Raw genomic sequence first — 27930 nt, 5'->3', positions numbered from 1 at the left:
CATGACTTTTTGTCAGGCGCCACCCTCAGGCCAAACATATCTCAAAAAGTACTGACTGGATTTTTTTCCCAGACATTTGCTGTGCACATTCAGGCAAGGGGAGATTGTTGTTCCTTGATGGTCTGCACTCTACGGCGTGCATTCTTTCCAGTTATGTGTTTTGCTAAGTTGAGTAAAATTGTTCATTACCATGATGCAAGCAATTAGATATTAGAAAAAAGGTCCCATTTCTCAAAGTAAATAAAAAGCCCAAGAGATAGAATGACTACATACAGTACATGAATATTTATGATCATGTCTGAAACATTCAGAAACTAAGGGGCTGATTTACTAAGATCTTTAGAATATGCAAAACCTTTTAACAGCACAAACAATGATTGGTGCAAAACAAACATGTTTTTGGTTTTGCATGCTAAAAGGTCCTATGAGTAGACATTCTAAAATGATGTTTGAGTACCAGCTACTAAAGCAGTGGTGGGCAATGTGGTCCGTATCAGTTTCTGGATTTCATGTCAACTTCTGGCCTTGATGAATTGGCCCAAACATTTATGCCATCCGACATTTTAGCTACATTTCTTGATAAGCGCATGAATGACAGTCAGTCAGACTGTTCTGTGCCCCTATATGAAAACTATTTCGCTGTGATTTAATCTACGAGTGAACCAGAGTTGGTGCATAAAGCCAGTTAGCTCATTTAGGCAGGATAATTGGTGGAAACAAAAACCTGCATACACACTTGCCCTCCAGGACTGGAATTTCCCACTCCTGTACTAAAGCACACAATATGACTACTTATCTGATTCGGAAGACAAACAGCTTCCCAGAATGTTTGTCGGTTGGTTTCTGTTAATGAAGTACCACCCATTTAATGCAATATATTTTGTTGGACTAAATAGGTTAGATTTGCAAAGTCAAGTGATTCTTTATTATCTGATTGACAGGCATTCATTTGGTTGCAATGTGAACACATCCGATTCCAATTATTCATTTCTCCAAACAGCAGTTTGTGTCTTCATTATCTTACGCCATGTGATATTCAACAATGTAAGTCATGACCCTGAAGTAACATTTGGTCCAGTGGGTTACTCCAACAACCACAGCATGTGTATCCTTCAGGGCCAGGTCTATCAAATTTTTCCTTTGCCCCCATGAAAACTTTGTAGATAATTAGCCCTACATGAAAAAAGAACGCTCATTCACAGGCACTTGCAACACTTGTTAAACATCAGAGAAAACATGATCATTTTTATAGTTCCATTTGTTTTATATATCATTGAATAAACAAACTCATCTTGATCATGGTTACTAAGCTTTCTTGGTACAATAGTTAGTCAAAGTCATGTCAACTTAGCTTATATGATCATTCTACATAAAACGCTTTGCCTTAATTATTCAATCAAATCATTTGTGGTAGTTTCTTTGGTACCAGTGTTATTTTCTGAAATGCAAAGATTGCTGGGAGATATGTCTGTGTATGCTTTTGTCCAATGTCAAGTGTCTATTTGTCATAACTGTTCGCTAGTTTTGGCAGTGAATGTTAAGGTCAGCTAGCTAGCTGAGGAAGAGAGCAAAGAGGAGTCCCAGCTACAACTAGCTACTATCATATAAAAATGCTGTCTAAACACAAAAAGTGGATCTGAGAAGAGAAAAGAAAAAACTGACCAGGAGAGAAAGGTTGGCAGAGTTTGCTTTTAAAAAATGCTATCGCCAAACCCGCAACTCAACCATGTCAAAAAGTGCTTGACTACGGATGTATCAACAACCTTCCCTGCTCAACTGCTGTCATTCAGGACATGTTTCAAAATGTAGACACACACCTCGGTTTCCTAACGCGCGGAAATGCTTATTGTGGAACATCATTCACTATCCTTTAGTGAGATGTGTTTTCTACTTCGGTTGTTATGACATTGCCTGTCACATTCGCAACAGAAGAGTGCTCTTTAAATGATTTAATCATTTTTTTCTAGCTAGAGAGCGTGGCATGTCGTTTTCCACTTTCATTAAAATTAAGCACGTTCTCTCTGAATCTGGCAACGCTGCCAATGTCTATGCATATACAATCAATAAACAACACAAATGTCAAACCAATATCTGCATTTATAGAACGCAATGTATTTTTCCCCTGCGTTTTTGCTCTTCTTATCTTTGTAAACAAATGCTGAATCTGACGTTAATAAAATCTGAGTCTGATTTTAACTACTTGACCAAAAGCATTGGGCATGTGTATAAAAATAAACTGAACATATTGAGTCAATGATCTTGAATTTAAAAAATACACTAAGCAATGCAGGCGTGTAAACTGTATGGCACACACTGTGCCTAGAATTAAAAAAATTGCTCTGTGACTGTTCACTGAAGTTGGAGATAATTCAGCTCTATCAATCAACAAAAACAGTAACCGTTTCCTCAATCAATGAAAATACACAGTTCAGATAGAGCAAAAAAAAAAAAAAAAATTCAGAATTCAACAGATCCCATTACTTACCAAATCATATTGTAGAACCAAAAGAAGAGACAGAAAATTGGGTATAAATGTGAAGGGAGCACTCAAATCCTCAAGAATATTTGCTGTGTACCTGTGGCAGTTTACATTTAAACTGTATATAAAAACAACAACAAAAGTTTCACTGAATGGCTAATCCAGTCATCAAATAACCATGCTCACGTGGACTAAGGACATAATCACATTACACCCTGTGTGTTATCAAATGCCAGTGAGATGAACTTTCTTTCAGTGTCAAAGTTTATTACAGAGGGCTTGGATGTCCTTCGTGGATGGGTGTAACTGTCCATAGAAGTAACTGCTTCCCGTCAATGTAACAATATATTCAAGGAAAATACAGTAATATGAAATTACTAAAAGGCCTCTGTTTAATCTAACCACAACCCACTTTAAATTTCAGTAATAAAATGTTACTTCAGAAAACTGAAACAACATGAGTTTGTAGTGGAAAATTTTAACAATGAAAACCCTCCAAAAATAAAAAAAACCAGAAACATCCATCAACATTAAACTTATTATTATGTAAATCATAGGAGCAGATTCCAAACATTCATAGGCTTACTTTTCAAATGTATACATGTTGAAACAAGTTGTTCTGGAAATTGTAGGCACAGTATGTACCATTATGGTTAAATATGTTTACACAAACACGTTTATGGAAACAAAAGAAAGTAAAAGAACAAAGTAGTTTTTAAGGGTTCAGCAGTGCTACAAAAAAGTGAGCGAAATCTGCAGCTTTATGGCAGTAAGTACTGCTGCATTCTCTAACACTGAAACCACACTGTCACATGATGCAGTAAATCTCAAATGTCGGTTAAAATAAATAAGACTAATACACATTCAAATACAGTTAAGGTGGCAAGATTTCAGCTTATGGTGTGTACTGTGGCCAATATGCAGCCACACACAAGATCATGGCTTATATAACCAATATATTAAGGATAACAATTTATCAGGTTTATAGTATTACCAGTCATTAAAGACTACACTACTATATGAAAACATGGCCAGGTCAAAACCTAGTATATGGCCAGATCTAACACACTTCATATGGCCGACCAATGGTGTAACTTCATAACTCGGCCGACCAATGGTGTAACTTCATCGCTCAGTCACAGACATTCGTGTTTATAGGGCTGGCCCCGCTGTTGCGGTCCAGCCAAAAACTGTTGTGAGGTTTCTTGAATGCAACTGCACTGGGAATTGATCTAAAACAAGAAAGAAAGTTTGCACCAGTGAATCAGGAGCTGAAACACTCATTTGTAACCTTCATTCGCCTGACTTGGGCAGAACACGTCAGCACTCGCTGCTAGACCTATCAAAAAACTGACACATTTATGAGCTTAAATTCCATTCGTTTAACCACTTTTATTTTGAAGGGATAAGCCTCATCACACCCACTCAGACAAAAATGGCCATTATAGTTTCAGTCACCAAAATGGGTAGATAACATCGGTTTTCGGTTAATACAGTACACATAAAACAATCCATGGGTTTATGAATGACAAAGTATAAAAAAGCAGAAAAAAACAGGCGTGTAAGATTTTACAAGCATTTAAATAATGTTAAATTTCTTTAATAGACAATGTATTTAAATGTATATAGTTAAACAGATAAATGCTCCCCAAATCCCAAAAAATTTTAATTAATGGTTAGAAGTCAAATATGGGGAGAAAAGTTAACAAAAACTTGAATACCTTTAACAATTAACTTTTAAAAAACTCTCCCAACAGCATTGTGCATTAATGCAGACGACATCAAGTGTGTGACTAAATATTTGTGAAATCACAACAAAATGGACGAACAAATTATGGACGACAGTATTATGTTCATAATAATACCTGCCAGGCTGCCACTATTCCCAGTGTTCGACAAACTAGACCAAAATATTAAGCCCAAAAACAAATCCAAAGAAAACAGACTCCAAATTTTACCAAGACAGCAGGAAACATCATGCTGTCAATGACCACAGTGAGTCATGCCTGCACTTAACGTCTCATCTGAAAAAACAATCTCATCGCACCCATATCAGCTGTGCTACGATAACCGATTTCTGAAGAAAGACTGCTCACACTTCTGTCAGCAATTTAATTCTAGATGTCACCCCTCCCCCTCCTTGATTTAGCTCGAAGATAATGGCTTCTTGGAATTTTCAAACATCAATTTATGTAAAACAAAAATAAATTAAATCAACAGAAGGCTTTGCCATAGATTTCACTAGCATTACCCATTGAGTGGCGCCAATAAAAACATTTTTAGCTATACAAGTTCACAATATGGATAAGGATTTACAAACCCTTCAAACAACCATAGCCACCCAGGCAATTGCCAGCACAACAGTGTATCTTTACTATATTGAAATATTTGCCTTATAATTGACACGTAATTCATGTTCTTATACATGGGTGAGAGCCAACTGCAAAGGCAGATCCTACACTGTACAGTGCTCACTGCTCTTGAGCGTCAGGATAGATGCATCTGATCATTACATGTCTGATGATTATTCTTGGGAAATCCACTACAGTTAGAGTAGGATACCATGCAGTCAGCGATAGTACAATTCAAATTTGTACATGTGAAATATGCTTGTCAATAAAACTCTTTGTGGTGTGTACAGTAGCACAAAATTAATCACCAAAAAAGAATGTGAAAAACAATAAACAGGCAAACCGCCCAAACACACATGACAATGACTCATTGAAACCGGATAAAATTCACATTGCGGTACAGAGCTAATGGCATTTCAGTTTGAACAGAAATCAATCAATCATACATGTCAATTCAGAGATCTTTAAAGAAATGCAGTTCAGATATTTGGTGTAGTTCTGTGAAACTGTAAAACAGCACTTGCAAATAGACATAAAGAGAGATAAAATGGAATTGTGTCATTGCATTTAAAAAAAAGCATAAGTCAACACTGGCAGATGATGATGGAAAACTGTTTAAGTTCTCATAACCAGATATTCTGATTAGACACGTACCCAACAGTAAGAAGCAAAAGCAAATGACATAACCATTAAAAAAAACAATGCATTAAACGTTAACTGTGCAGAAATAATAAAAAAATCTATTTGGGCTTGAAATTCCATATCACTGTTGGAAAATTTGAAAGCACAAGTACTTTAGTGTTGATGTGTTTTTTCCCACAATGTAAAGCAAAGGCTACCTACACACCCCTAAGAAGAAATGGATTTTGAAGTAGTGAGGCAGTGCATAACCGAGCTACAGGGAATCACAGTCAAAATGGACAATGCAGCACTTCTGCAGCGAATAATTCAACTGCAGGGGATATTAATATACTGTAGATCTTGCTTTGGATTCAGCAATACATTTCCATTTATTGACCATGAGACAATCATTACATTTTACAAAACAATCTATTCATGTAGAAGCTTGTTTATACAAAAAAATTAAACCCTGACAAAAAGAAAAAGCCTAAAAATTAAAACACAAAAATCCAGTGATCCACAAGAAAAAAATAAACCCCTAAGGTGAACATTTTTACCCCCTCGAAAAGTACCGCATTCCCTCACAAAGCCTTCTGAGAATAAATACTAGGCCTATTTGCAGGCAAGCAACAGAATTTGTGCATAAATACAGCATGGTTTGCAAATGTAAACATAATCTTTAAAATAAACAGAACACGATTTGTAAACTTTGCGGGATGCTTTGAAAATAAATAAAAGGAAATGCTGTGAATGGAGACTCTTTCGTGAAACATGCTGTATTTATTGACTAACCCATTGCGCACCCGCAAATAGCTGTTTGCAGCCACAAGCCTTGTTATGCAAAGCGTGTTTTCCTGCATAGCGTTTTATACAAGAAAACAAGTGTAGTTTGATAGTGTTTTATTTCGATACAGTCAGGCTATACAATACTACCTCTCCCCATGTTACCTTAAGGGCTCCATAAAAAAAGAAAGAAAAAAAAGAAAAAATAAAGGTGACAAACAATCATTTTAAAGAAATGGAGCATGACAAGACATTCATAATGGACACATTTCAGGGCTCAGATGAGTGTATACAATAATCGTGTGCTTTAAAAAAAAAAAAAAAAGTCATACCTCTTCCTAAACAAGCTTTTTTTTTTTTTTTTTTTTTTTTGGGAATAACTTGATGTTCCCATTATTCGCCCGTTTAACCTCGTACTCAAGTCACGCAAAAGCAACAAGGGATATGGCCGCAGCCCTTGCTGGGAGGCATGACAGCATGCATAAACACGGGGCGGTCATCGCCCGCTCAGGAATGCCGGCGCGTTTCTAAACGGAAGCCGCCACTCGTCTTTAAATAGGGGTATAAAAGCAGTCCGGCCGTAGAAAGGCAACGAGGTTAATCGCCACTTAATATACGTTCAATCTCCTCCAGCCTCTTCAGGGCAGCTGCCCTCTTTTCCTCTATGTCTTTAATCTCTTTTGTGGACTTAGCCTTAGTCCTCTTTTCGGGCTGGCCGGGCTCCAGGCTCTTGGACTGCTCTTGGCTCAAACTCCTGGCGCTGCGTTCGGCGTGGGGGGATTTCCGCTCATTCTTCTGGCCAGCACCTCTCGGCCCGGGCACTTCCTTCCCCTTCCCCTCCCCCTCCCCTCCCGGGCCCGGGCTCGGCTCGCTCGGGTTCCGGTCGTCGCCCTTTGGTGCCGGCGGCTCTCCCGCGGCGGCCATGGCGGCCATCTTCCCGCGGACGATGGCGAGGTGGCGGCGGATGTACTCCTCCTGCGGGGCCATGGCCAGCGCCTCCTCCAGGCAGCGCTCGGCGCGCGGCAGGTCGCGCTCCTCGAAGTAGACCACGCACAGGTTGTGCTTGCCCTGCACGTTGCCCGGGTCCATGCGCAGGATCCTCTGGAAGCACTCGCGGGCGCCCCGCGTGTCCTTGCGGTGGTTCATCAGGATGTCGCCCTTCAGGATCAGGCCCTTGACGTGCTCCGGGTGGTGGCGGAGCAGCTCGCCCAGCACGGGCAGCGCCTCCAGCTCGCGGCGAGACTGCGAGTACAGCAGAGCCAGGTTGAAGAGCGCGCTGCGGAAGCCACGCTGCAGGGAGATGGCCTTCTTCATCCACCGCTCCGCCGCCTCGTTCTCGTTCTCGTCCATGGCCAGCATGCCCAGGTTGAAGTAGCCGTTGGCGTCCTCCGGCTCCTCCTCCACGTAGATCAGGAAGCGACGGTTGGCCTCTGGCCTTAGCCGCGGCTCGCCTGCGTAAACAACAGGACATCCAATAAATTAGCTGCTCAGTGAAGGTAACGCACTTTTAATGGTCTCTTTCCTTTCAACTACTCGTATACATGTCATCTAGACCCAATGAGACAGCCTGAACTACAGTTACATCAAATGTGGGGCCAGCTCACCAAGAACCAGGCTGCGGGTACACAAGCTGGCTGTGTGACTCACCGGACTCCTGCATGAGGAGGGCGGAGTTGAAGAGTGCGAGTTTGTGCCGGGGGTTGAGGTCCAGGGCTTGGTTGAAGTGTTTGAGTGCCTCCGAGGGGTCCTTCATCTCGATGTTGACGATGGCCAGGTTGTACCACAGGTCAGCGTTTGTCCTGTCCAGCTCCAGCGCTCTCAGATAAGCATCGCGGGCCTCCACCGGTTTGTTCATCTTCAACAGGAGCTCTCCTCTACCGAGGGGCGCGTGGAGAGGGGGAAAGGAGGAGAAGGGGACGAGCTGTGTTCTTTAGAGCTTAGTCATCTCACCCGAACTACTGGACTTCCTAATGATAATCCTGTTGCCAGGTAAATGGCAATCTTTACCCTAACAAACACGAAGCATTCCTGTGGCTGTAGTTGGTTCTGAGAGAGGGGAGTTTTAATCATTTTTAATATTATCCAAAATTATGTCTAAAGCTAATTCAACAAAGGGAACAGTTTAGCCATGACATGTTCTACGGAGCGGGGAGATCGCAGACTGGCCTACCTGCTTATGTAGGCCTGTTTGAAGTCTGGCCGCATGCTGATGGCCTGCCGGTACAGCTGGTCGGCCTCCTCCAGACGGGACTCGTTGGCGCGGATCAGGTTGGCCAGGTTGATGTAAACGTTCAGGTGGTTGGGGGCCACACGGGTGGCGTACTTCTTCCCGGGTATGATCTGTGAAACGGGGACACGGGTCATAATCTGGGCACTTCAAACAAAATCTGAGATGGTGTCGGTGGCATTTTCCGTACAAAAACAAGTCCCTAAAACGACGAGAGCGCATGCACATTTCAGTTGTATGCCTTGCAGAACTTGCAGGCAGAGAGTTAAAAAATGACAGCAATTCAAATTGGACCAGTTTGTTCACAACGGGGAGGGAGCCTGGGGCGGATAAAACCTGCCACCAGATCAGGAGAAACCCATGCACCTGCGAGAGCGCGCGGGGGGAAACACTTCTGCTGTGATCGCCGCAGAGATTTAAAGCTAAGAAGAAAAGAAAAAAAAAACTAGAACATTTGCATATAATCGTGTTTGCTACCTCTACGCTGTTGTACAGGGAGGAGCCAGGAGCCCATAAAATGTCAATCCGAGGCTTGACAGCTGCTTGTGAGAACCATGCAAAGACTTGTCAAGCAAGGCACAAAATATATACCGTCACAAACATGGCCCTTTCTAAAATCTCACAATGCCGCCATTAAGGAATTGCCCACAATGAGTACACAGCAATGTCATGTCATTACCCCAAGATCTGGTCTTCTAAATGGGGGATATGCTACCTCCAAGAGAATTCTGGAGTTTAAGATCACCCAGAAGGTCACCAATCAATTTTATTTGATAAATGTTAAAAGGATTGAACCAGCAATTTAAGTATGTTAAGTTTGTCTCAAGATAACCCACCTACTTTAGTTATTACTCCTTTGGCTTCAACTTACAGTGAGGTAATTGTACGAATCTCAACATTAAGCGGAAGAATAAAACAGGAAAATCAATATTTTCCTTGCAACCTGAGACGAGACGAGCGAAAACGCAGACTGCTGTAGTGGAGAAGTTCGATAATAAGTGCTGAAAATAAGGATCGATTAGATTATTAAAGAAAGTGATTAACCTGGGGGGGTCTGTGAAGGTGAAATTTGATCCTTAAAACTGGACGCTCACAGCCACAAAACCTCTCCCGTGCATTAGACTGAAACATCCGGTCAAGGAGATCATGGAGGAGATGCTCAATGACATTTCCCAAGTCCCAATTACCCCACTCGAACAGACAATATATATCAAGTAACCGGAGAACATCTCTTGAAGAAAAATCAAAGGCAACAAAGAATCATGGGTAATGTACGATGAGCAAAAAAAACAAAAAAAAACAGAGGGCTTAAATACAGAGTCGGTTTTATGCAATTAGCTTCCATAAATCTCTAAATTAGGAAGGAATGACTGTCAAAGGTTGGATTTTGTATTCAGGAAGTTGTCAGCAGCTTACTTGTATATCTACGATCTGTGCTCTGAGAATATAAAGGGCTCAAGCTACAGAGATAAAGAGGGACCTATTTCAGCTCTCGCTTCAACTGTTTTTGTCAATACGCTGCTGCCAACATTCTCTAAATGAGGTATTTAACATTGGAAAAAAGGACACAGGAAACACAAATACCGATTAAAAGATGCACACAGCGTAGCTTCGGGTGGATACTGACAGTAAAATATGATCTATATGGTCCTACAGACATGAGGAATGGTCTCACTTTGATGATTGTGAAACAAGCATTAGTCACTTTCCCATCGCTCCAGGCAGGAAATTAGCATTAAATGAATAAAACGCAAAAACCATCCTATTTGCAAGAACCGCTTTAAAAAAATTGTGGTAAAAAAAAAGAAAAGAAAAGAAGATTCACGTTCAAATAAAGCCTGAGTTTCGGTCATTTTTGAAAATATCACAAAACCGACTCGGGTACAGCACACCCAGGGCATCTTTCATTCATTCTTAGATCGTACAGTACAAAGCCTGGAGCACAAACTGTTAAAAAGGTTCACCTGAGGTTTACGGACACCAGGCCGTTTAGTGCAAAGGAACGGCACCTTGTGAAGATGAAGACGGCATGGCATGGGAAGAATATGCCTAGAGCGCGAAGATCAGAGCGCAGATCACTCTCAGAGCTACGCTTCTGACACCTGGCTGTCGCTGTGAGCATTCCGAGACCCTAATACGATAAGGACCCGGTTGTGCCAGACCGTCCTCTTTCCAGTTGACACGAGACAGCATTTTATCACTTCCCGTATTTGGTGATCTGCCAAGGTGTAAGCCGCATGTTTAAACTGGTATCGATCGGTTCTCAGAACAGCTATTCCAATCAGTCTTAAGCCAAGCGCTGATTTCATTACTGTTTTACTAACGGAACGATCGAGCGTTATGCTGCAACAGAGCGACTGGGCCATGTGTTGCTTGCTGCAGTGTTAAAACCATGGTTGCATCCCAAGCCACTATTCGTTCCACCTTCCCAAACTTCTTTTGGGAAAATGTAAGGCAATATCATTGGAACATTGAACATTGTAAATGATCCTTATGTGAGACTAAAGCAGGGGAGGGAGAGGTAGTATTTGAATTATTTGAGGGCAGAAAGCGTGCGAGACATCACTGTAATTGGCTTTTAAACAGATCTGACAAAAATGTTATACCCTCGTCTCTAAAAGAGATTGCCCAAGTGAAGTCTGCAAGTGCAAGTTCAAAGGGTGCCTATGTCACTGGAGACACAAACCGCAACTCTCAGCATGTCTACTTTTTGCCTCACACTACACTCACTCACTATGAATGTATTCGTTGTTTCACTGTACCTGTTTTGTAATTTTCAGTTACAGGCTTCACCTCTGTTTTACTTTATGTGCATGTACACATCACATTTTATGTTTCTGCATTGTGCAGGGGTCCCCTGCAAAAGAGATCTTGATAGAAGTAGGTCTTCCCTGATAAAATACAGGATATAATAATACCTATAAGATTTCGAAAGTTGGATTTTTATCTTTTTAATTTTGTGTTCAGTAGATACAAGCTAATGTTACCTTGTACCAAGCTAGCTGGATTGAAATATTGTTTCTTCCCCCAAGTAGGCAATGGATGTTGTGCTAACCTTGGCTTGGTTAATGGAGTGAATCAAAAACGGTGTCAAATGTACTTACAGGGTGGAGAAGCACCATTAATGTGGGATGTTTGCCTTGTTTTAAAAGTGTTGAGATATCCATGTGAATTAATAGGAGATGGCACTGTATTTGGACGGCGACTCCAGTTGGTTGTTGTCATAGACATTACTATGTTGATGACGCAGCACTTGCATAATTTTTATCAGTGGACGGTGGTGTGGACGGGGGGATGAGGGGTTCGCGTGGAGAGTGGTGGCATCTGCACTGCCGACAACACATTTCTTTTCCCCCTTTTCAGCCTTGTTTTGGGCCGTCCAATTGCAATAGGCCCCGTTCATCTCTACATCTCGCCTATCTGTAGGGTGATTTACAGATTACAGAAGAACATTTCCTGTCAAAGCCACCAAAGGAATACAAATTATGTTCAGAGTGCTGGCAGGAAGCCATCAGGATGCAATAAACAATCGCTATCATCTCTCTAGACAATAAACTATCGTCTCAAATGCCCTGTAGCCCCCACAAGCTAACTGTCACACCAGGACTGAGAATCTCAAACGATAACTTGCATGTGCTATAATACTACCATACAGTACATGTTTGGTGTTGTTAAACAGCAAACTGCATGAGCAACGGGTCAGTGTCACTGTTGATGCAGTATGGTGTGTGTTTCATAGAGCTCACAGGAAAACCATTCAGAAGTGAGACTGCCAATCTGCGCAATACTCAAACAAAGCAACACATTTTTTGTTGTTTTATTGCTTTTCTGTTTGATTTTGTGACTTTTTGTCATTTTGCCTCTGTACTCCTGAACACAGCATTTGAAATAAACAATGAATGAGGTTAAAGTGCGAATATGAGGTTGGACAGACAGTGCAGACAGTCAGCGTTTAACGTGAGGGAATTTACATTCATATCAGGTGATCCATGTAGGAATTACAGCCCTTTTCATACATTGTTCACTCTCAAATTGAAGCTGACATTCTGCACTTTAATCTCTCATTCATTGTTTCATTTCAAGTGTGCTGCACTACGGAGCCAAAGCGTAAACTGTGCCACTGTCCAAATGCTTATATAATACTTGTCTCCTGAGTCATACAGGTAAGGACGTGCGGCACACTTCACAGCTCGGATACTTGTGCCATTTGGTGCGTTTGAGCGAAGTCCCACGTGTCAATTCAGGAGGGCTGCTAAGTAGCACATGAAAACACAGCCACGGCATCGAGAGGCAGAAGAAAAGTCGTCCGTGCACATTTTTATGCGTGCGCTTGTGAGCTGACACCGACCGACTGCATGAGCCTAGCTGGCCAGAGGCGACAGAGAGAGTGATGAGGCAGAGGTCATGCTGGCGGCATGGATTAAATACGAGCCTCAGTGAGCACCACTGACTCAAAAGGTAGGCCATTCAGGAGCTTGAGAGCAAAGGGTAAAACAAACAACAACAAAAAAACTAGACTGATTGACAGCATGGGGAAGATCGGTCCATTAAGGGGCTCAGGCAGCCTTACTCTCGCTTTTCCAGAGTTAAACACCATTGTTAGCCAGACCGTGTCAGACAAATTAACACACCTCACTCTGAGATCAAGGGCAACAGAAGCTTCTTTACATACCTGCGGCATGAGAGATTTCGCAATCAAGTAGGCCTCTTCGGCTTCTTTGGTTCGGTTCAAATTCTTGTACGTTCTTCCAACATTCATGTGGGCACCAATATCATCTGCAAGAATGGGTGCAGTCAGCTTATAATTGTACCAATTACACTTTAGGATGCAGACCTGCTAAATCCACAGAATCAAAGGATAACGGGCAGATGTGTCAGCTTCAGCCTTCAAAGGATCCAATTCTAGAAAAACAACATTCCAGCAACACTTGCAGTTTCAGAAGCAATGATGAATGAGACCCTGTGGGCTAATCAAATCACCCTGCATTATATTTCCTAATTAAAATGAGAAGTCTTCACAAGCAAATGTTACAATTCCAGATTTGGCATATTCTCCCAAGTTCAGAAACAACCAATCAACCAACCGCTGATATCACACCAACTGTCGTTTCGTTTCACTGGCCAAATGCCAAAATCAGCAGGTTAATCCACTAATGTAATATATTGCTAAACAGGCAATGGCGCTCGCAGAAATGGAGCTCCATGTTCGTCAAAGCAATATTATTTTTTTAAATTATATAACATGAAAACAAGAGGGGAGTGCCAAAGTGACACAAAAGCGGCATTGAATTTCGCGTCTGGCACGGTGTGCGTTCACTGAGGACACCGTGGTGTGTGACATGGGTGAGTGGCAGGGATGAAAGTGCCGCAGCGCTGTCAGCGCTTGAATCGCTGCGCTTGGGGAGAGGGCGGGATGAAAGGCTCTGACAAACCTAAACACATTAGTCAATTAAAGCTATTAAAATGCGATAAAGTGAATACGCGCTGGAGAAATCTAGATGGGAAAAGAATGCGGTCTGCGTTGTTTACGACGCAACAACCCTGCGCCAGCCTGGGAAAAGTCTCTTCTCAGATCTTTCAAGCTTCGGGCAATGAAACTGCCATACATCAGCCAGGTAGTTACATAGGATAAGAAGCGTTCCATTAAAAAAAGAAAATAAAATAATAATAATAATAATAATAATAATAATAATAAATAAATTACAGAAATTCATGTTCTATGATGTATTGGACATACGTAGAGGTTATGAAAGAATACACCGAATTGAGAGAACCTGGAAAACAAATAACGTTAAGACCGGCTTTGACTGTGGCAAATTGTTTATCGTCAACAGTATCAAAGGGTGGGCTTCTCCAGCAGTGCATCAGTTACAGACTGGTGAACTGTGGCAGACACATAGCGCAAGGTTATGTACAGTCTGCTAAAATTCAAGGGACATATTCTTCGGTGGTACAACGCTTTAATGAGTCACATGTGGCCTTTAACATCCAGAAGGAAAACATGAAAAATGTTCACTTCGATAGCAAGACTCATTTTCCAGAAAAGGTTATCTGCTTATCAGGCATTGCTGAACTCGCAATATGCAGCACTTCCCTGTATTTGTGAAACTTTACCTGCATTTGTTATTCTAAAACGTGTTCAGGAAACTTCTGGGAGTGGCGCTCTTTTCTGTCTGGGGAGGGATTCTGTGTAGCTGCAGAGCGTGTGATTTGGGATCAGATATCCACAGAGTGTTTGCTGCTATAGCTAGCTAGCCACTGTAATGGCCCAGATACAGTGAAGCAAAAAGACAAGCAGGCAGGGCTCATTCATGAACTAATAACCCTGGAAATGCTTTTCCACGGTGGTATCAACTGAAGTTCCTCAAGTGGATGAAACGCTTGTTATGTAGCTAGGGTTGCCAGATGTCCGGTCTTCAAATTATTTGTACACGTCCGGTTAGTGGGCCTGCCCTGGAGAATGTAGCCTAATGTCTGGTCCAAGTAATTGTTGGGAGAACTTTATCAGTAGTTTCTAATGAACTCCCGTGAGTGACTGTGACTTCGTTGGGCACTTGGCAGTGAGTGGGCAGGGTTGAAGACAGAGGAGCAGACTTAAAAATCCTTAAATATCCCGCACAGTGCATCTTTAATTGCAGGGAGAAACTAACACAAGCGGGCCATCCCTGACATAGTTAAAACAGTTAAACGCGAAAGTATTAGGGCACTGTACATCAGCCCATTGGATTTGACATAAAACAATGAATATGAAGTTACAGTGCATACTTCCAACTTTAATTTGAGGGAATTAAGATCCATATTGGGTGATCCATGTCGGAATTATACCCCCTTTTACACATAGTATAACAAATTATGGTTTTAGGGGACCAAAAGTAATTGGACAAACTAGCAATTGGAAACAAATTCTTCATATTGAGTACTTGGCTGCAAATCCTTTGCATTCAATGTCTGCTTGAAGTTTGCAACCCATAGACTGCACAGACTTTAACCTCGTCCCAGACTTTAAACCCTCATTTAGTTCACATATTCGACTGCACAAATCACTTTAAAAACCGACTTCATACGTTCATCAGCAGTGCATTCCTTTGAGGAAAACTTCACTGTGCAGTCAAAATTTTCTGGGCTTTAGGATATTAATAGAATAGCTGTTAATAGGCTTACTGTACCAAGTTTTGGCTTGCAAGTTCTAAGCACAACCTTAAATGTTTTGTAAACCATCCTGCATCCAGTAAAGTGTACAATCTGAATTTTATACTTGATAGGAGTTACTTGATATACCTGCTACATTCTTATTCTGTAGGGTGCTGGGGGTCTTTGCTTCAACAGAAGATACATTTAGAACACGTTTTAACTGGTTGATTTGTAGCTAGCTGGTTACTGAAATGCTTTAATTCATTTGTTAAAAGTGACAAAAGTTCACTATTGACGCAGATTGGAAAATAAGAATATGAAGTCCTGATCGATGTGGTCACTTCTGGCACTACGATCCTTACTTCACTCTAGTGTTTCTTTTGCGCCTCTACATCATGAAACCTATGCACTTGTACGTCGCTCTGGATAAGAGCGTCTGCTAAATGCCTATAATGTAATGTAATGTAATGTAATGTAATGAATCATTAGAATTAACTAGGACTGTGTTTATTTCATGTGTGAGTCCCATGCTTTTATTACTTCCTCATCCATTCTTGACTAATGCACCTGCTATATCTATTCGCCACAGACTTGACTGAGGAGAAAACTTTGATCAGACACATTTTTAATCGACCGAAAGATGTTAATAGCCACAAGGCATCCTTTCCCCCAATTTAGCCTGAGGTTGCACAGTTCAGTTCACTGTCATTGACAGCCAAAGAACCAGCTAGGAATATTTAAATTTTTCGGCTTTGTGGTCATATTGACCTGTAAAAAAGCGGTATTGGAACTGTGAAGGTATTGGTTTGGTATTTGTATCAGAATTAATAAAAACTTCATTAATCCTAGACCTATTCATCATGTAAGTGGGCATGCATTAAGCCAATCCTTGCCTGAAGGAATTGTACACTGCAGTTCAAGCTCAGGCTTGTAGCTTGTATGACGTCACTGGGCCATTTGCATTTTCTGTGCACTGCATGGGAGGCAATAGCTTTTTTCTGTCTGAAACATAACTTGATTGATCCATGCTAAGCATGGTTTAAATACATTCCTAATACCATAGAAATATAAATATAGAAATATTGAGGCTTTTGACAAATGCGAAAATTTTACTTAAAATATAGTATTTTGTGATTAATTATAAATAACTACACAATACTGTCGCCTATTTTCTGGGTGGTATTACAAGTTCATCCACTGGAACAGTGATAGCTATTTTTGGCCAACTTGAAATTGTGTAATTATTTCAGTATCTGTGCCATCTCTGTCTGTAATTTGCATTTTTTTGCATCTTTTGATAAAAATTAAAGGCCAACAACCGTGTACCTAAAGAAAAGACTTTTCATGAAATATTGTTAATAGCTTAGGACAAGACAATGACTTTTTAAAAACGTGATGCAGTATCAATTACTCACACAATCCCGGTCATGCACTGTTCATATAAAGACATGATAACAATATTGAGATTTTTTACCTGGCTGGACGCTGGTGGCTTGGAGAAAATATTTCAGTGCTCTTACATAGTTGTTTTGGTTTTCCAGAGCATGGCCAACATTGTTCCAAAGCTTTGCATTGTTCTTATTGACCTGATATGAAGACATTTTCAATAAAATTAGGGAAGACGCATGGCTAGCGAGCAGCTACTCTTACAAACAAGTGGGAGGAATGCTAAACAAAACTATATTTTTAAGTTTGACAACACACACTGCAAAAATTGCCTCATACTTTTAAAGCAGAAGTGAAGAGTGTGTACTCGGACTCCCAGTCCCAGTTTCTGTTGAATGTCTTGACGGCATGGGTGGTGAGGAGTAAAGCCATGCAAAGCCAGGAGATTTTCTTCAGATTTCTAGATTTAGAAAATGGATAGAAAGAGGTTATAACAACACACCAATGCAGCAGAATGTTTATGTTTCTGCCTGAATATTTTGTGAAGTTACCACACATTAACAGCTGGATTTTAAGAGACATTAAGAGGGACAGGCTCACAAACTGGCCAACTTAAACTCGCATTTGCTTCGGCTAACTGTTTCAAAAAGAATCATAAAAGATCTCCATTGCACATGATCTCACATAGAAACATATAATGAATATGGCAGAGACACCCTTAATTCAAACCAAAACCCCTGGAACAGGCTATTTAAACTCCCACCAGACCCATAGCCAACTGTAAAGACTCTGCACTCAAAAGATTTAGCAGGGCAAGCTCTGACCAGCACAAATAAATACGGTTGCTCCCTTATTCTCAAAAAGCATTTTAGACCTTTAACAAAGACTGCATTGCGATCTCTCTTTCTATCTCTTATCTCTCTCTCTCAGTCTTTCCCCTCACCCACATAAACATCCTGTTGGCGACGTGAAGAAGGGGGGGTATGGGCCCAAACTCACCCGCTTTGGGAAACTATCCTGAACCCGTTAGCCACCAACATGCAGAAACCCATGCTGGGAACATAGAGGACACGCTCGGCCACCACAAACCCCACGGGGAAGAACAGGTTGGAAGCAGGGATGAACGGAAGCACGATCAATGACAGGGCCTGTTGGGACAGGCAAAAAAAAATGTAATAAACAAATACATAAATAAATCCATGGCATCTTCTTTTCCAGTTGGACTACAGCATGTAAATGCACTGGAGAAAGGCACTCGGTCAGAGAAAAAAAAAAATAATTAGGAAAACATCCCCATCATATGTTGCATATGAACAAGTGCATCATATGCAACACACACTTTTTAAAAGTGAAAGGTCATTTTTTAAAAGGCATCAGAGATACTGGCTTGATGCACTGCTGCAGAGTTTGCACCACCTTCAATTGTGTTTGCTTCAATGTAAAAGAAGCTTCAAACATTATAGGTTCCATTCCACCTGACAGCTGCAGCTTGACAATCAAAAAGAATAATACTATCCCTGCAATTAAAACACGCACATTTTTCAGTAACTCAAAGCTCTACAAACACAATTCACAAAGTAACCACTAATCTCAGATCAATCATCTCAGTCATTTTGTACAGCAGACAATTATTTTCCTCACCTGGGAATTAAATGAGTTACGACTGCTTGATTAGTTTTGGCAAGAGCTACTGACAGCAGGACCAAAATAAACATGGAGGAAATGCACATTACTGCAGAGCAAATTGTTGGTATAACAAAGTCACTTGTTCTTCTGTGGACAGATCCCACATTAACTGGTAGCTACAGGCATACCAGAAAACCGCAATGGAATATATCCATTCTATTATCTAATAACCATATATATATCTATATATCTGTTAACCTAGACCCATTAACCATAAAAACCCAAGACAGACAGAAGTAAAGCCGAAGGGAACAGTGCGTTTTGACAGAATTCCTACAAAATAATAACAGCCACACAGAAATATGTGTCTAAATTGGCCAAGGACAGCCACCAGTAAATCTTGCCCAGTATAAATACAGTTGCATTGAACGTGCTTAGCAGGAAAAATAAACCTAGATGGCAAATGTAATTAGCCAAGGAATGAAATAGAATATGTTACGTCAGATCAGGGTGGCTGTGAAGGGTTTTAAATAAGGAAATTATTACAATAACTATTACAACTGAAGTTCAACAGAGTTGGACAACTATTATGGAAAGTGTTGCACCATATTGGCACTGGGGAAAACTATGCTTTTAGACTGATAACTATGATTCAGTGCTGTTCCTCAAAGGCCTCCCTGGAAGGTTCTGACATTAATGTGACACATCCAAAGACCTCAAATGGCTACACAGGAAATACAAGACCCAGATAACACTATTTCTTAACTCCCACTTAAACTTTCTGTCAATATGAAAACTCCCAGACAAAGCTAATGGAACAGTAGCATTTAGCTACAGATTACGATGCTACTTTTGGACAACGTGAATAAATCACACACTTGTTTTGTCAAAACTGAATTATTTTGAATTGAATAGAATTAGAATAATGGGAAAGCTACAGAATGAGACCATTTTTATATTTCTTAGATTTGCTTTTCTCAGTTAACAACAAACACTAAAATTGGGGTGCCAATACATTTCTGAGCGAAAAACTGAAAGAATTCAAATCTGTTATTTTGGAGAAGGCTTTATGAAGCTGGTTTGAGGTGCAAACAAACACACAACATTCTGACTGTAACCACACAAGCACCATTTGAGAAGTTAGACAGACTGATCCGCCACGTGACCTCTCACCATGATGACAGTCTTGGCCGAGTGGTCAGAGTAGCGCAGGCTATGGAGGGCCAGAAGCCCGAGCAGACAATAGAAGGCCAAGGTGGCAAGGTTCCTGACATCCAGCAAGGACTCCACAAGAGGAATGGTGCCCATGGTCCAATCACAGCAGAGCTCAGAAGGATTGAGCAGGAGCCACGCATTGACAGGCAGGAGATAGTTAAATGTTAGCTGCCTCGCAGGGGTGGGGCTGACAGCAGCTGGGTTGTCGAATCTGGAAACGAGAGGCATGGATGTCAGTCTTACGGAGTGAAACTTGCAAAACGGGTAAAAAGTGCCAAATTTTCTATTTTGCTGTGGGGCTCTGACAACTTGATTTATCGTAAAATAGAAATTATTCAAATACAGTGATTTGATTTGTGAGAACGCACGTTCGTAAAAACCGGAGCAACCAATAGGAAATGCCAGTACGCAGCACTGAGTCGGAGAGGTGGGTCAGGGAGGCAAGAGCATGCTCAGGACAGGCTTTGTCTTAAAGCCTTAAAGTGAGAACTGCATCCAGGAGATTAGGGGCCTGTCTGCACATCAGACACTCTCAAGTTTAAGCCCTCTCCAAAATAGGATTTAGAACCTATCATAATCCACCTAAATACTTGCGCAGTGGAAATCAACAAGACACTGAAGTTGTGTTCAGAATGAAAGAAGGTGACTGTTCTGACTGGGCAGCTAACACAAACTTTCAGGTACTTTCCAATACTTCTCTAAAGCAAAGTCTCCTTCAATAAAACCCTGTTGGTTGCGCCCTGTCTGCTCGACACAGATAAACATGCATTTCCAGGGAAGTGACATTTCCCATTTAGGCTTGACTTCCTTAATGAGTACGCCTTGCAACCCTGTGACTGTAAAGTTGCGTAAGGGCAGATTATGGTACTCTGTGTGTGTGTGTGTGTGTGTGTGTGTGTGTGTGTGCGCGTGCATGTGTGCACATTCACTCACCTGGTGAAAACAGGCAGTTGAGACTGAATAACCTGCACCCTGACGATGACCAGTAGTAGGGTGCTGATAATAAGGGCGATGAGTTTCAGTAATGTCTGCAGAACCACGTACGGAACGCCATCTTTCCCCCGCAGAACCTGGAGCACGGTGTCCATCAGCGCAGGCAAGGTGAACTAGAACAAAGCAGGGGGAATTCATATTAAACAAAACAGACCCCTGTGAACAAGCACAGTGTTGCCATTAGAATTGTATTTTAGTGTTCAACATAAAAAAGTGGTAACATTTTTTGTTTATATGCAATACATGCAAGTGTGTGTTCTTGTCAAAGATTTAATTTATTCAAATTTAATTTATTACATACTTTAAAAAAATTCTTTTCTTTTTGCCTTTCTCCTGGTAAGTAACAACAGAAAGTAGCGAGAGGAAATTTAACAAAAGGGAAAACCTAAGACAAATGGAGCCCCAGAATAGTGACAAACGCATCATAAATTGCAGAATGAAGCACTGTAACAGACTAATAGTCTTGGGGAAAGCACACAAACCACAGTCCACAGGCCACAGTCCATAAAAGGAAAGGTCATCGTGTATGAGTACAGAGGCCTTGGCTGCACGCAAGTGACCTGCTTTGACCGGTGAGCACCGAAGCGATCTGAAGTTGCCTCCATTACTTTGACCCCTACTGCGAGTTTTGCAAGACGGCTGCAAACGAGGCTCTCACCCCAGTGTCTATCAGACATCCGATACTGAGCCCCAGACAGAGGGTCACGCGTAAAGGAAATGCTAACTGTTCTTACCCCTTGAGCTACGAACACTTCGTAGACGCAGCATATTCCAATGACGGTTACCCCCTGCTCCTTGCACAGGGTGGCAATGGCAACCAGGACCACAGTCAACGCAATGGGACTCCACACTAAGGGACAGATGGTGTCAAAGTTATGGAAAGAATAAAAAAACACAACACAAAAAACAATAATAATTGCAAAGCCTCTCTGGAATCAAACACTGATTTGCTGCAGATAAAACACATGTAGTTTCCAGCCAAACTAAGTTGTTGAAAAACTAAGAATTCTGCCTCAGAATAACTGAAGGTTGTCTTACTGCAGGGTCATAAATTACAACCTCATTTCATATTACACATTAATATATCATGTCACAGTTGCTTTCTGATGAGTGCAATCTGCCATGGGGACCTTTGCGAATGGCTGTCTGGACAAAATCAAAGATGAGGATGAAATGAAACCCGCGGTATCATATGATCATAAGAAACTATAAACAGAAAATCTTTCCCCACTGCCAAAATATGCAGCCACTTTCATATCAGTACCCACAGATGATAGAAAATTCTGAAAACAAAAGAACAATCTTAAATCTTTCGCCTCTGTTTCAAGAGAAATGATTCACACCCAATAGATAAAAATAACACAAAATATGCCCCTGAAGTTTGTAAATCATTCTTTAGTAGATGAAATAGATACAAATAGATACAGTTCCCAATAAGCAGACTGCAAGAGATTACGAGGAAGTGACAGGGAAAACCCTTTATTGAAAAATAAACTAAACAAAGGTCAATAATGGTTGCTATGGAGAAGATAGGCTTGGTATTCAATTCAGCTCGCACCACACCAACCCAAAACTAAACAAAAAATACCCCTTCAAACCATAAATACTCTGCATGTGGTAGGGTAATACTGCTTTTCCTTTAAGATTTGTGATTATTTTTTTCCCTTATGAGCATTGGGTTACAGCAGACATGAAAAACTGAGGGCTGCAAGTGTCCTGGCATCCCCTGTAACACTCTCTCTGTTACTTGGCTGACTTATGCACCTTGTTTTTCGAGGGTTTACTGAATTATCCTTGAATAATAGCGCATGAGGGGGAAACTTGCAACTGTGCAATGAGTGAATTCCAGCAATAAGGAAATAGAAAGTGGTGAAGGTTGAATTACGAGACAAATCGGAGATTGGTTTTCCTGGAGGTAAAGTGGGTGGACTTTGTGATGTTAATGAGTCTACTGTGCACCAATATGCAACAATTTACAACAGCATTTTCTAGAACATGATTCCACAACCGTGGTGCAAATGCTTAATTACTGTGAAAAATGTTACTTCTGATACATCACTTTAATTTAACAAAGATTCCCATGGGACGCTACTGAACGTACACATTATCATAATTCCTTTGCTCTGATTAATAGAAATCTTTTTGGTATGACTTGGAGAAAAAGAAAAAAAAACCTAAGAATGAACATACCAAGCATACAGTCATCAAGCCTTATGAGGGTGATTAATAAATGCCTGGTACATTCAACCAAACACTTTCAAAGAATTTAATTTTCTCACACAACCATATCAGCTCGAGGGTACAGAGAGAAGGAATGCGTTTCAACTTGTTCAAGACACTGACATGAAAGCAGTATCACTGCAGGACATACAAACACTCACAGCTTTCACACAGAAACCTACCAATTGAATGATCCGAACCTTTGGATCTGGTATAGGACAGAAATGCTAACAGTAGGAATATAGATGACAGGAGTTCAGCTCTTCCAACCACACCAGTGACCTTTCAAGAGAAACAGGAACAATAGTACTCATTACAAATGTCCTATTCTTCGCTTGCACACAACACTTGCAAACACTGTGTGGTGTGAGAACAAAATCTCCTAAAACACTGTAACTGATGCACATTTTTCAAATAGTGGATTTGCATATTACACATCTAAAATCATTTTCGCCTACCATTTTTAATTCTGTATTTGTGCTAATATTTCAACATTGCATGGAAAGTCCTTCTGTAACTATTCTGACGTCTGATTTATAAGTAGCTGCAGTTGAATAAGCAGAAGGGCATTAGTAGCTGCATAAACATGATGCGCTTCCATACTGCAGATGCCTTGGAACAAAATATGTCAATCAAATTTTAACAGTCGCAAATAGTGTTTCAAATCTGCAAAGGTTGCAAAACACATTCGCCAGCAATGCAGAGAAGACTGAAGAATGAAGAATGACTGATGCATGCCATCTTGTGGAAGACTCTACACATGGTCCAAATCAAAATCAGAGAAAAAAAGTATTTGCTTTGGAATGGTTTAATTTGTACAGTTTTTTACTTCTTTATGTACCATTTTTTAAAATAATAATTTATTCACATTAAAAACACACTAATAAAGAAAAGTTTGATATGATGGTTTACACACTGTAATGGAAAAGAAAGCATCAAGATCAGAGGTGGGCAAAGAGGGCTGTAACCATTTCTGGATTTAATGCCGACTCCTGGCCTTAAATTAGCCCCAGCATTTATGCCATTTGACATTTTAGCTACATTTCTTGTTAAGCAAGAGCAACAGCCAAAGAAGGTTATTGTGTCCTCATATGAAAAGCTTTACTGTGGTCTAATCTACAAGTGAACCAGTGTTGATGCAGCCAATTAGCTCATTTAGCAAAGGTATTTGGGGGAAACAAAAACCTGCATACACACAGGCACTGCAGGACCAGAATTGCCCAACACTGATCAAGATGATAACTCCTGAGGACAAATTGTTGAGCTGACACGGCTATCAATTTTCTGAGGTCAATAACAATTTAGGGGAAAAGTAATACTGCTCACAGAAAGGACTCACACACGAGCACGAGCACACGCACACACACACACACACACACACACACACACACAACTACACTTTATCAGGTACACCTCATCCTATATGCCCCATCTTCCTGTTCCTAGCTAACAGGAGTGAACCCGGCATGGTCTTCTGGTGCTGTAGCCCATCTGCTTCAAGTTTTGACATGTTGGTCGGAGATGCACTTCTACACACCACTGTTGTAAACAGCTGTTGTTTGAGCAATTGTGGCTTTTCTCTTAGCTTAAATGAGGCTGACCTTTCTCCTCTGACCCCTCTCATTAACAAGGTGTCATTGCCCACAGAACTGTCACTCACTGGTTTTTTCTGCTTAATGCACCATACTCTGTAAACTATAGACAGTAGTGTGTCAAAATTCCAGGAGGGTGGCTGTTTCTGAAATGCTGGAACCACCACATCTGGCACAACCAATCATACCACGGTCAAAGTCATTTAGATCAGGCGTCTTGCCAAATGTAATGTTTGGCCGGACAACAAAACCCTATCTGCGTGCTTTATACAGTTGCATCCACATGATTCACTGTTTGAAGAAGCAGGCTAGGGGACAGGCCAAGTATTACAGTACTTGCTCAACATAAGATGCAACTACAGTTGGCATTATTGAACCACATAATCTAGTAATCACATTTTACTTTTTTAAAGTTTACAACAAACAAACAAACATGCTGGATTGAATTCAGCAGCATTGTAAAATAAAACATGAAATAATGCGATGTCCGTGTGCTATTCGGAAGATATTTGCCAACTGAGAGCCTGATCAGTGAGACTCCGCAATTACTTGTTGGACAATGCTTTTCACCAGATCAAAGCCTACTGCAACAGCAGACAACAAACTAAAAGAAAACAGCTATCTTGGCACAGCAGTGCCCATCAATCGCTACCTCAGTCCAAACAGAGGGCCTTTTCCTCCGTGGGACTAATTGCAAATTGGCTCTACACTCAACTCTCCCCTGAGCACGTAGACACGATTGTTGTTGTTTTTTTTAACAATTAAATACATAGGCTGTATGTGTATTCATACAGATAAACACTTGTAGGAAGATGAAAAAACAAGTTGCCCATTCAGTAGCATTTGAAGGAGAAAATTCCCACAATCCTTTGTGAACTTACTGCCTCTGTGTGGATAGGATGAACAGCAAAAAGTAGGGCAGCCACTCTGCTGGAGGTTTTGTCCAGGAAAAGCCGGCAGACGCGCAAGAAGATGACGCAAACGACCACGTGTAGCAGCACGTTCAGGAGGTGGTAGGATGGAGCACTGAGCTCACTGAACAGGTAGTTCAGTCGGAAGGTCAGTACCGTCAGGGGCCTATAGGACTTGTGGCTCCTTTCCTTCAGGGAGACAGCGATGTACACTGTTAGGAATGTGCAACAGCAAACCAAGAGGCTAGAATTCCAACATCAGTGTTAACTGACAATATGAGTGTCCCCGACACCCAAAATGTAAAATGGCTGCGCTATTCAAATTTTATGCTCACCACACCAGGGTCAAATATAAATTTAGAATAAAACAGATGTGCCTGCGTGCTACAACAAATAATCAAAAGTTGGAGCACACATAAACGACAATGGTAGAGAACAAACTTATTTGCTCCAACTTCACCTTTTCTTATAATCAGTCCATTTTGGAAGCCTTTCTTGGATTCCTTTTTGTCTCATAAATTTGAAGTACATTTGAAGCCAGTCCATAAAAGGAATTACTCCCTGAGTAACTATGACACGTTCAATAGATGCTACTAGCCAAAATTTACAATCATGGAAATGAATAACTATGTTCTAAATAATGGTGAAAAGGCATGTTTCTTTTAATGAGTGATTTGCAGGAGATGTTCTGGTGTAGACTGCTGAAGTACTTCAAATAATTATCTGACCTCACTATGCACACTATTATTTAAAGTGCTGAAACTCGGGAAAGCTGTTGAGAACAAAGTGAAAATAACACTGAAAATAGTTGAATACGCTTAAACAAGGGCTGTATCGTAGAATTCTTATAAAACAGATGATCGAAATAGAATCATTAAAGCAAGTGGTAAACCTCAGACATGGGCGTTCCCCAGAAGTCGTTTAGAAAAAGGTTTCGAAGAGGAGTTGAGGGGCGAAGGTCCTTGTTATCGAGGATGGCCGAGACATCGTCAAACACAAAACCACACGACAAGCTGTTCCAGTAGCAGCCCAACACAACGCTGGCCAGCAAGAAAATCTCTTTCCACGTAACTGCAGCCATATTTAACCAAATACTTCATAGACTTCTGTGAAGAAGGGTGAAAAACAGAATATAATCAGACACGGTATCAGAGAAACCACGAGATTCACAAAGCGGCGATATCCATGCTAGGTTATTTTCGACAAAGGATACCGTTTTCTGGAGTTAAGGTGCAGACACTTTGACCTTTAAATCAAGCCGAACGCTTATTCCATGAAATATGTCCACGATTTAGCATGCATACCTACATAACAAATCAATCTGCATAGCCTGAAAAGGGCTGTTCAACTTCTGTGAAGGCCGGTACGAGGCATTACATTGTTTACCGCAGTCAGAGCATTTTAGAAATAAGTTACTTGTTAATCTTGCGCTTAACTCATGCTGGCGATAACACATATAAATAACAGCAAATGCACATGGTTATTCCCAACAGACTGCATATGCACGCACAACAATGTGCTTGTATGTCCTAACAGTAACGGGTGCAATTGGCAATTTAATTTTGAAAATTTGGCTACTCAACTTTAGTTGTAAAGTCTGTTGTAAAGAATAAGAGTTCCATAACTTCAACGAAGTGCTTGGTCTGCAGCGTGAACCATACACATTTGAATGGCAGCACCGCTGGACTTTCTTAATCAAATCAACTGAAAGTAGCCAAGTTACAACTGCTTCAGTCTACAGTAAACGTAGCCTACGTTTTGTGACACTAGTGCCGGAAATACTACACAAATGTGTTCATTACTGTCAGTTTTTGAAAATTACTATCTATTCACCTAACTAGCTAGACTAACTACTAAAAACGCAGTGGCTACTAAACTGGGTAACCTTACTTGGTTTGCTAGCTAGATTTTCGGAACAGTTCTTAAATTACTGGGCACTGATTCATAGCATTTTATTTGGGAAAGTGAAAAGTACTTGCAAGAGAGAAAAAGCTGACCACTTATCGTGTTAATGTTGGTAACTAGCTAACAAACTGTCTAATAGATTTTCCGCTAGACAGACTGTGGCAACTGGCTAGCTACTATCAATGGAAGGTGGCTCGGTAAGCGGCACGTTCTTTCATTAGGTGTTGCCAGCAAGCTAGTATCATGCTAAATGCCGCGTCGAGCCTGGAATCTTAAGCAGCAAGCTAGATAATTACATACTTAAAGTTATTCCTTACCCCCTTTTCATGTTCGTATCAGTTTTATGATTGCTAAATGGAAAAGTAAACATTGGTGTCATACGATTGTCATCCCTGAGCTAAAATAATAGCCAGCTCACTGATATAAACTCTAAAATTATTTCCGGGGCAAAGTTGATGACTTTTAAAGGAGCCGTTAGGATTTTTTTTTA

At 40.9% G+C, this 27930-nt stretch overlaps 1 protein-coding gene across 2 annotated transcripts; it reads right to left on the bottom strand.

Moving 5' to 3' along the window:
* Nucleotides 1-3851: 3851 nt before the first annotated feature.
* tmtc3 (transmembrane O-mannosyltransferase targeting cadherins 3) lies at nucleotides 3852-27896 on the bottom strand. 2 transcript variants are annotated; one of them, XM_035424861.1, is made up of 14 exons: nucleotides 27119-27687; nucleotides 26428-26641; nucleotides 25506-25724; nucleotides 23215-23314; nucleotides 21547-21662; nucleotides 20753-20925; nucleotides 19778-20030; nucleotides 17978-18126; nucleotides 17318-17438; nucleotides 17067-17178; nucleotides 13134-13237; nucleotides 8405-8574; nucleotides 7882-8108; nucleotides 3852-7685 (listed from the first exon to the last, which is right to left on the bottom strand). In XM_035424861.1, exons 2-14 carry the CDS (start codon nucleotides 26614-26616, stop codon nucleotides 6832-6834), a joined length of 2787 nt encoding a protein of 928 aa, XP_035280752.1. In that variant the 5' UTR covers nucleotides 26617-26641; nucleotides 27119-27687; the 3' UTR covers nucleotides 3852-6831. The 2 variants fall into 2 exon arrangements, with proteins under 2 accessions (XP_035280752.1, XP_035280751.1); XM_035424860.1 differs by lacking the exon at nucleotides 27119-27687 and adding an exon at nucleotides 27758-27896 and having other exon boundaries at nucleotides 3857-7685.
* Nucleotides 27897-27930: the final 34 nt, after the last annotated feature.

Source organism: Anguilla anguilla, chromosome 7, assembly GCF_013347855.1.
Source record: "Anguilla anguilla isolate fAngAng1 chromosome 7, fAngAng1.pri, whole genome shotgun sequence".
NCBI lineage: Eukaryota > Metazoa > Chordata > Actinopteri > Anguilliformes > Anguillidae > Anguilla > Anguilla anguilla.
The sequence above is the reverse complement of the archived record's forward strand: the minus strand, read 5'-3'. Positions and strand labels throughout refer to the sequence as shown.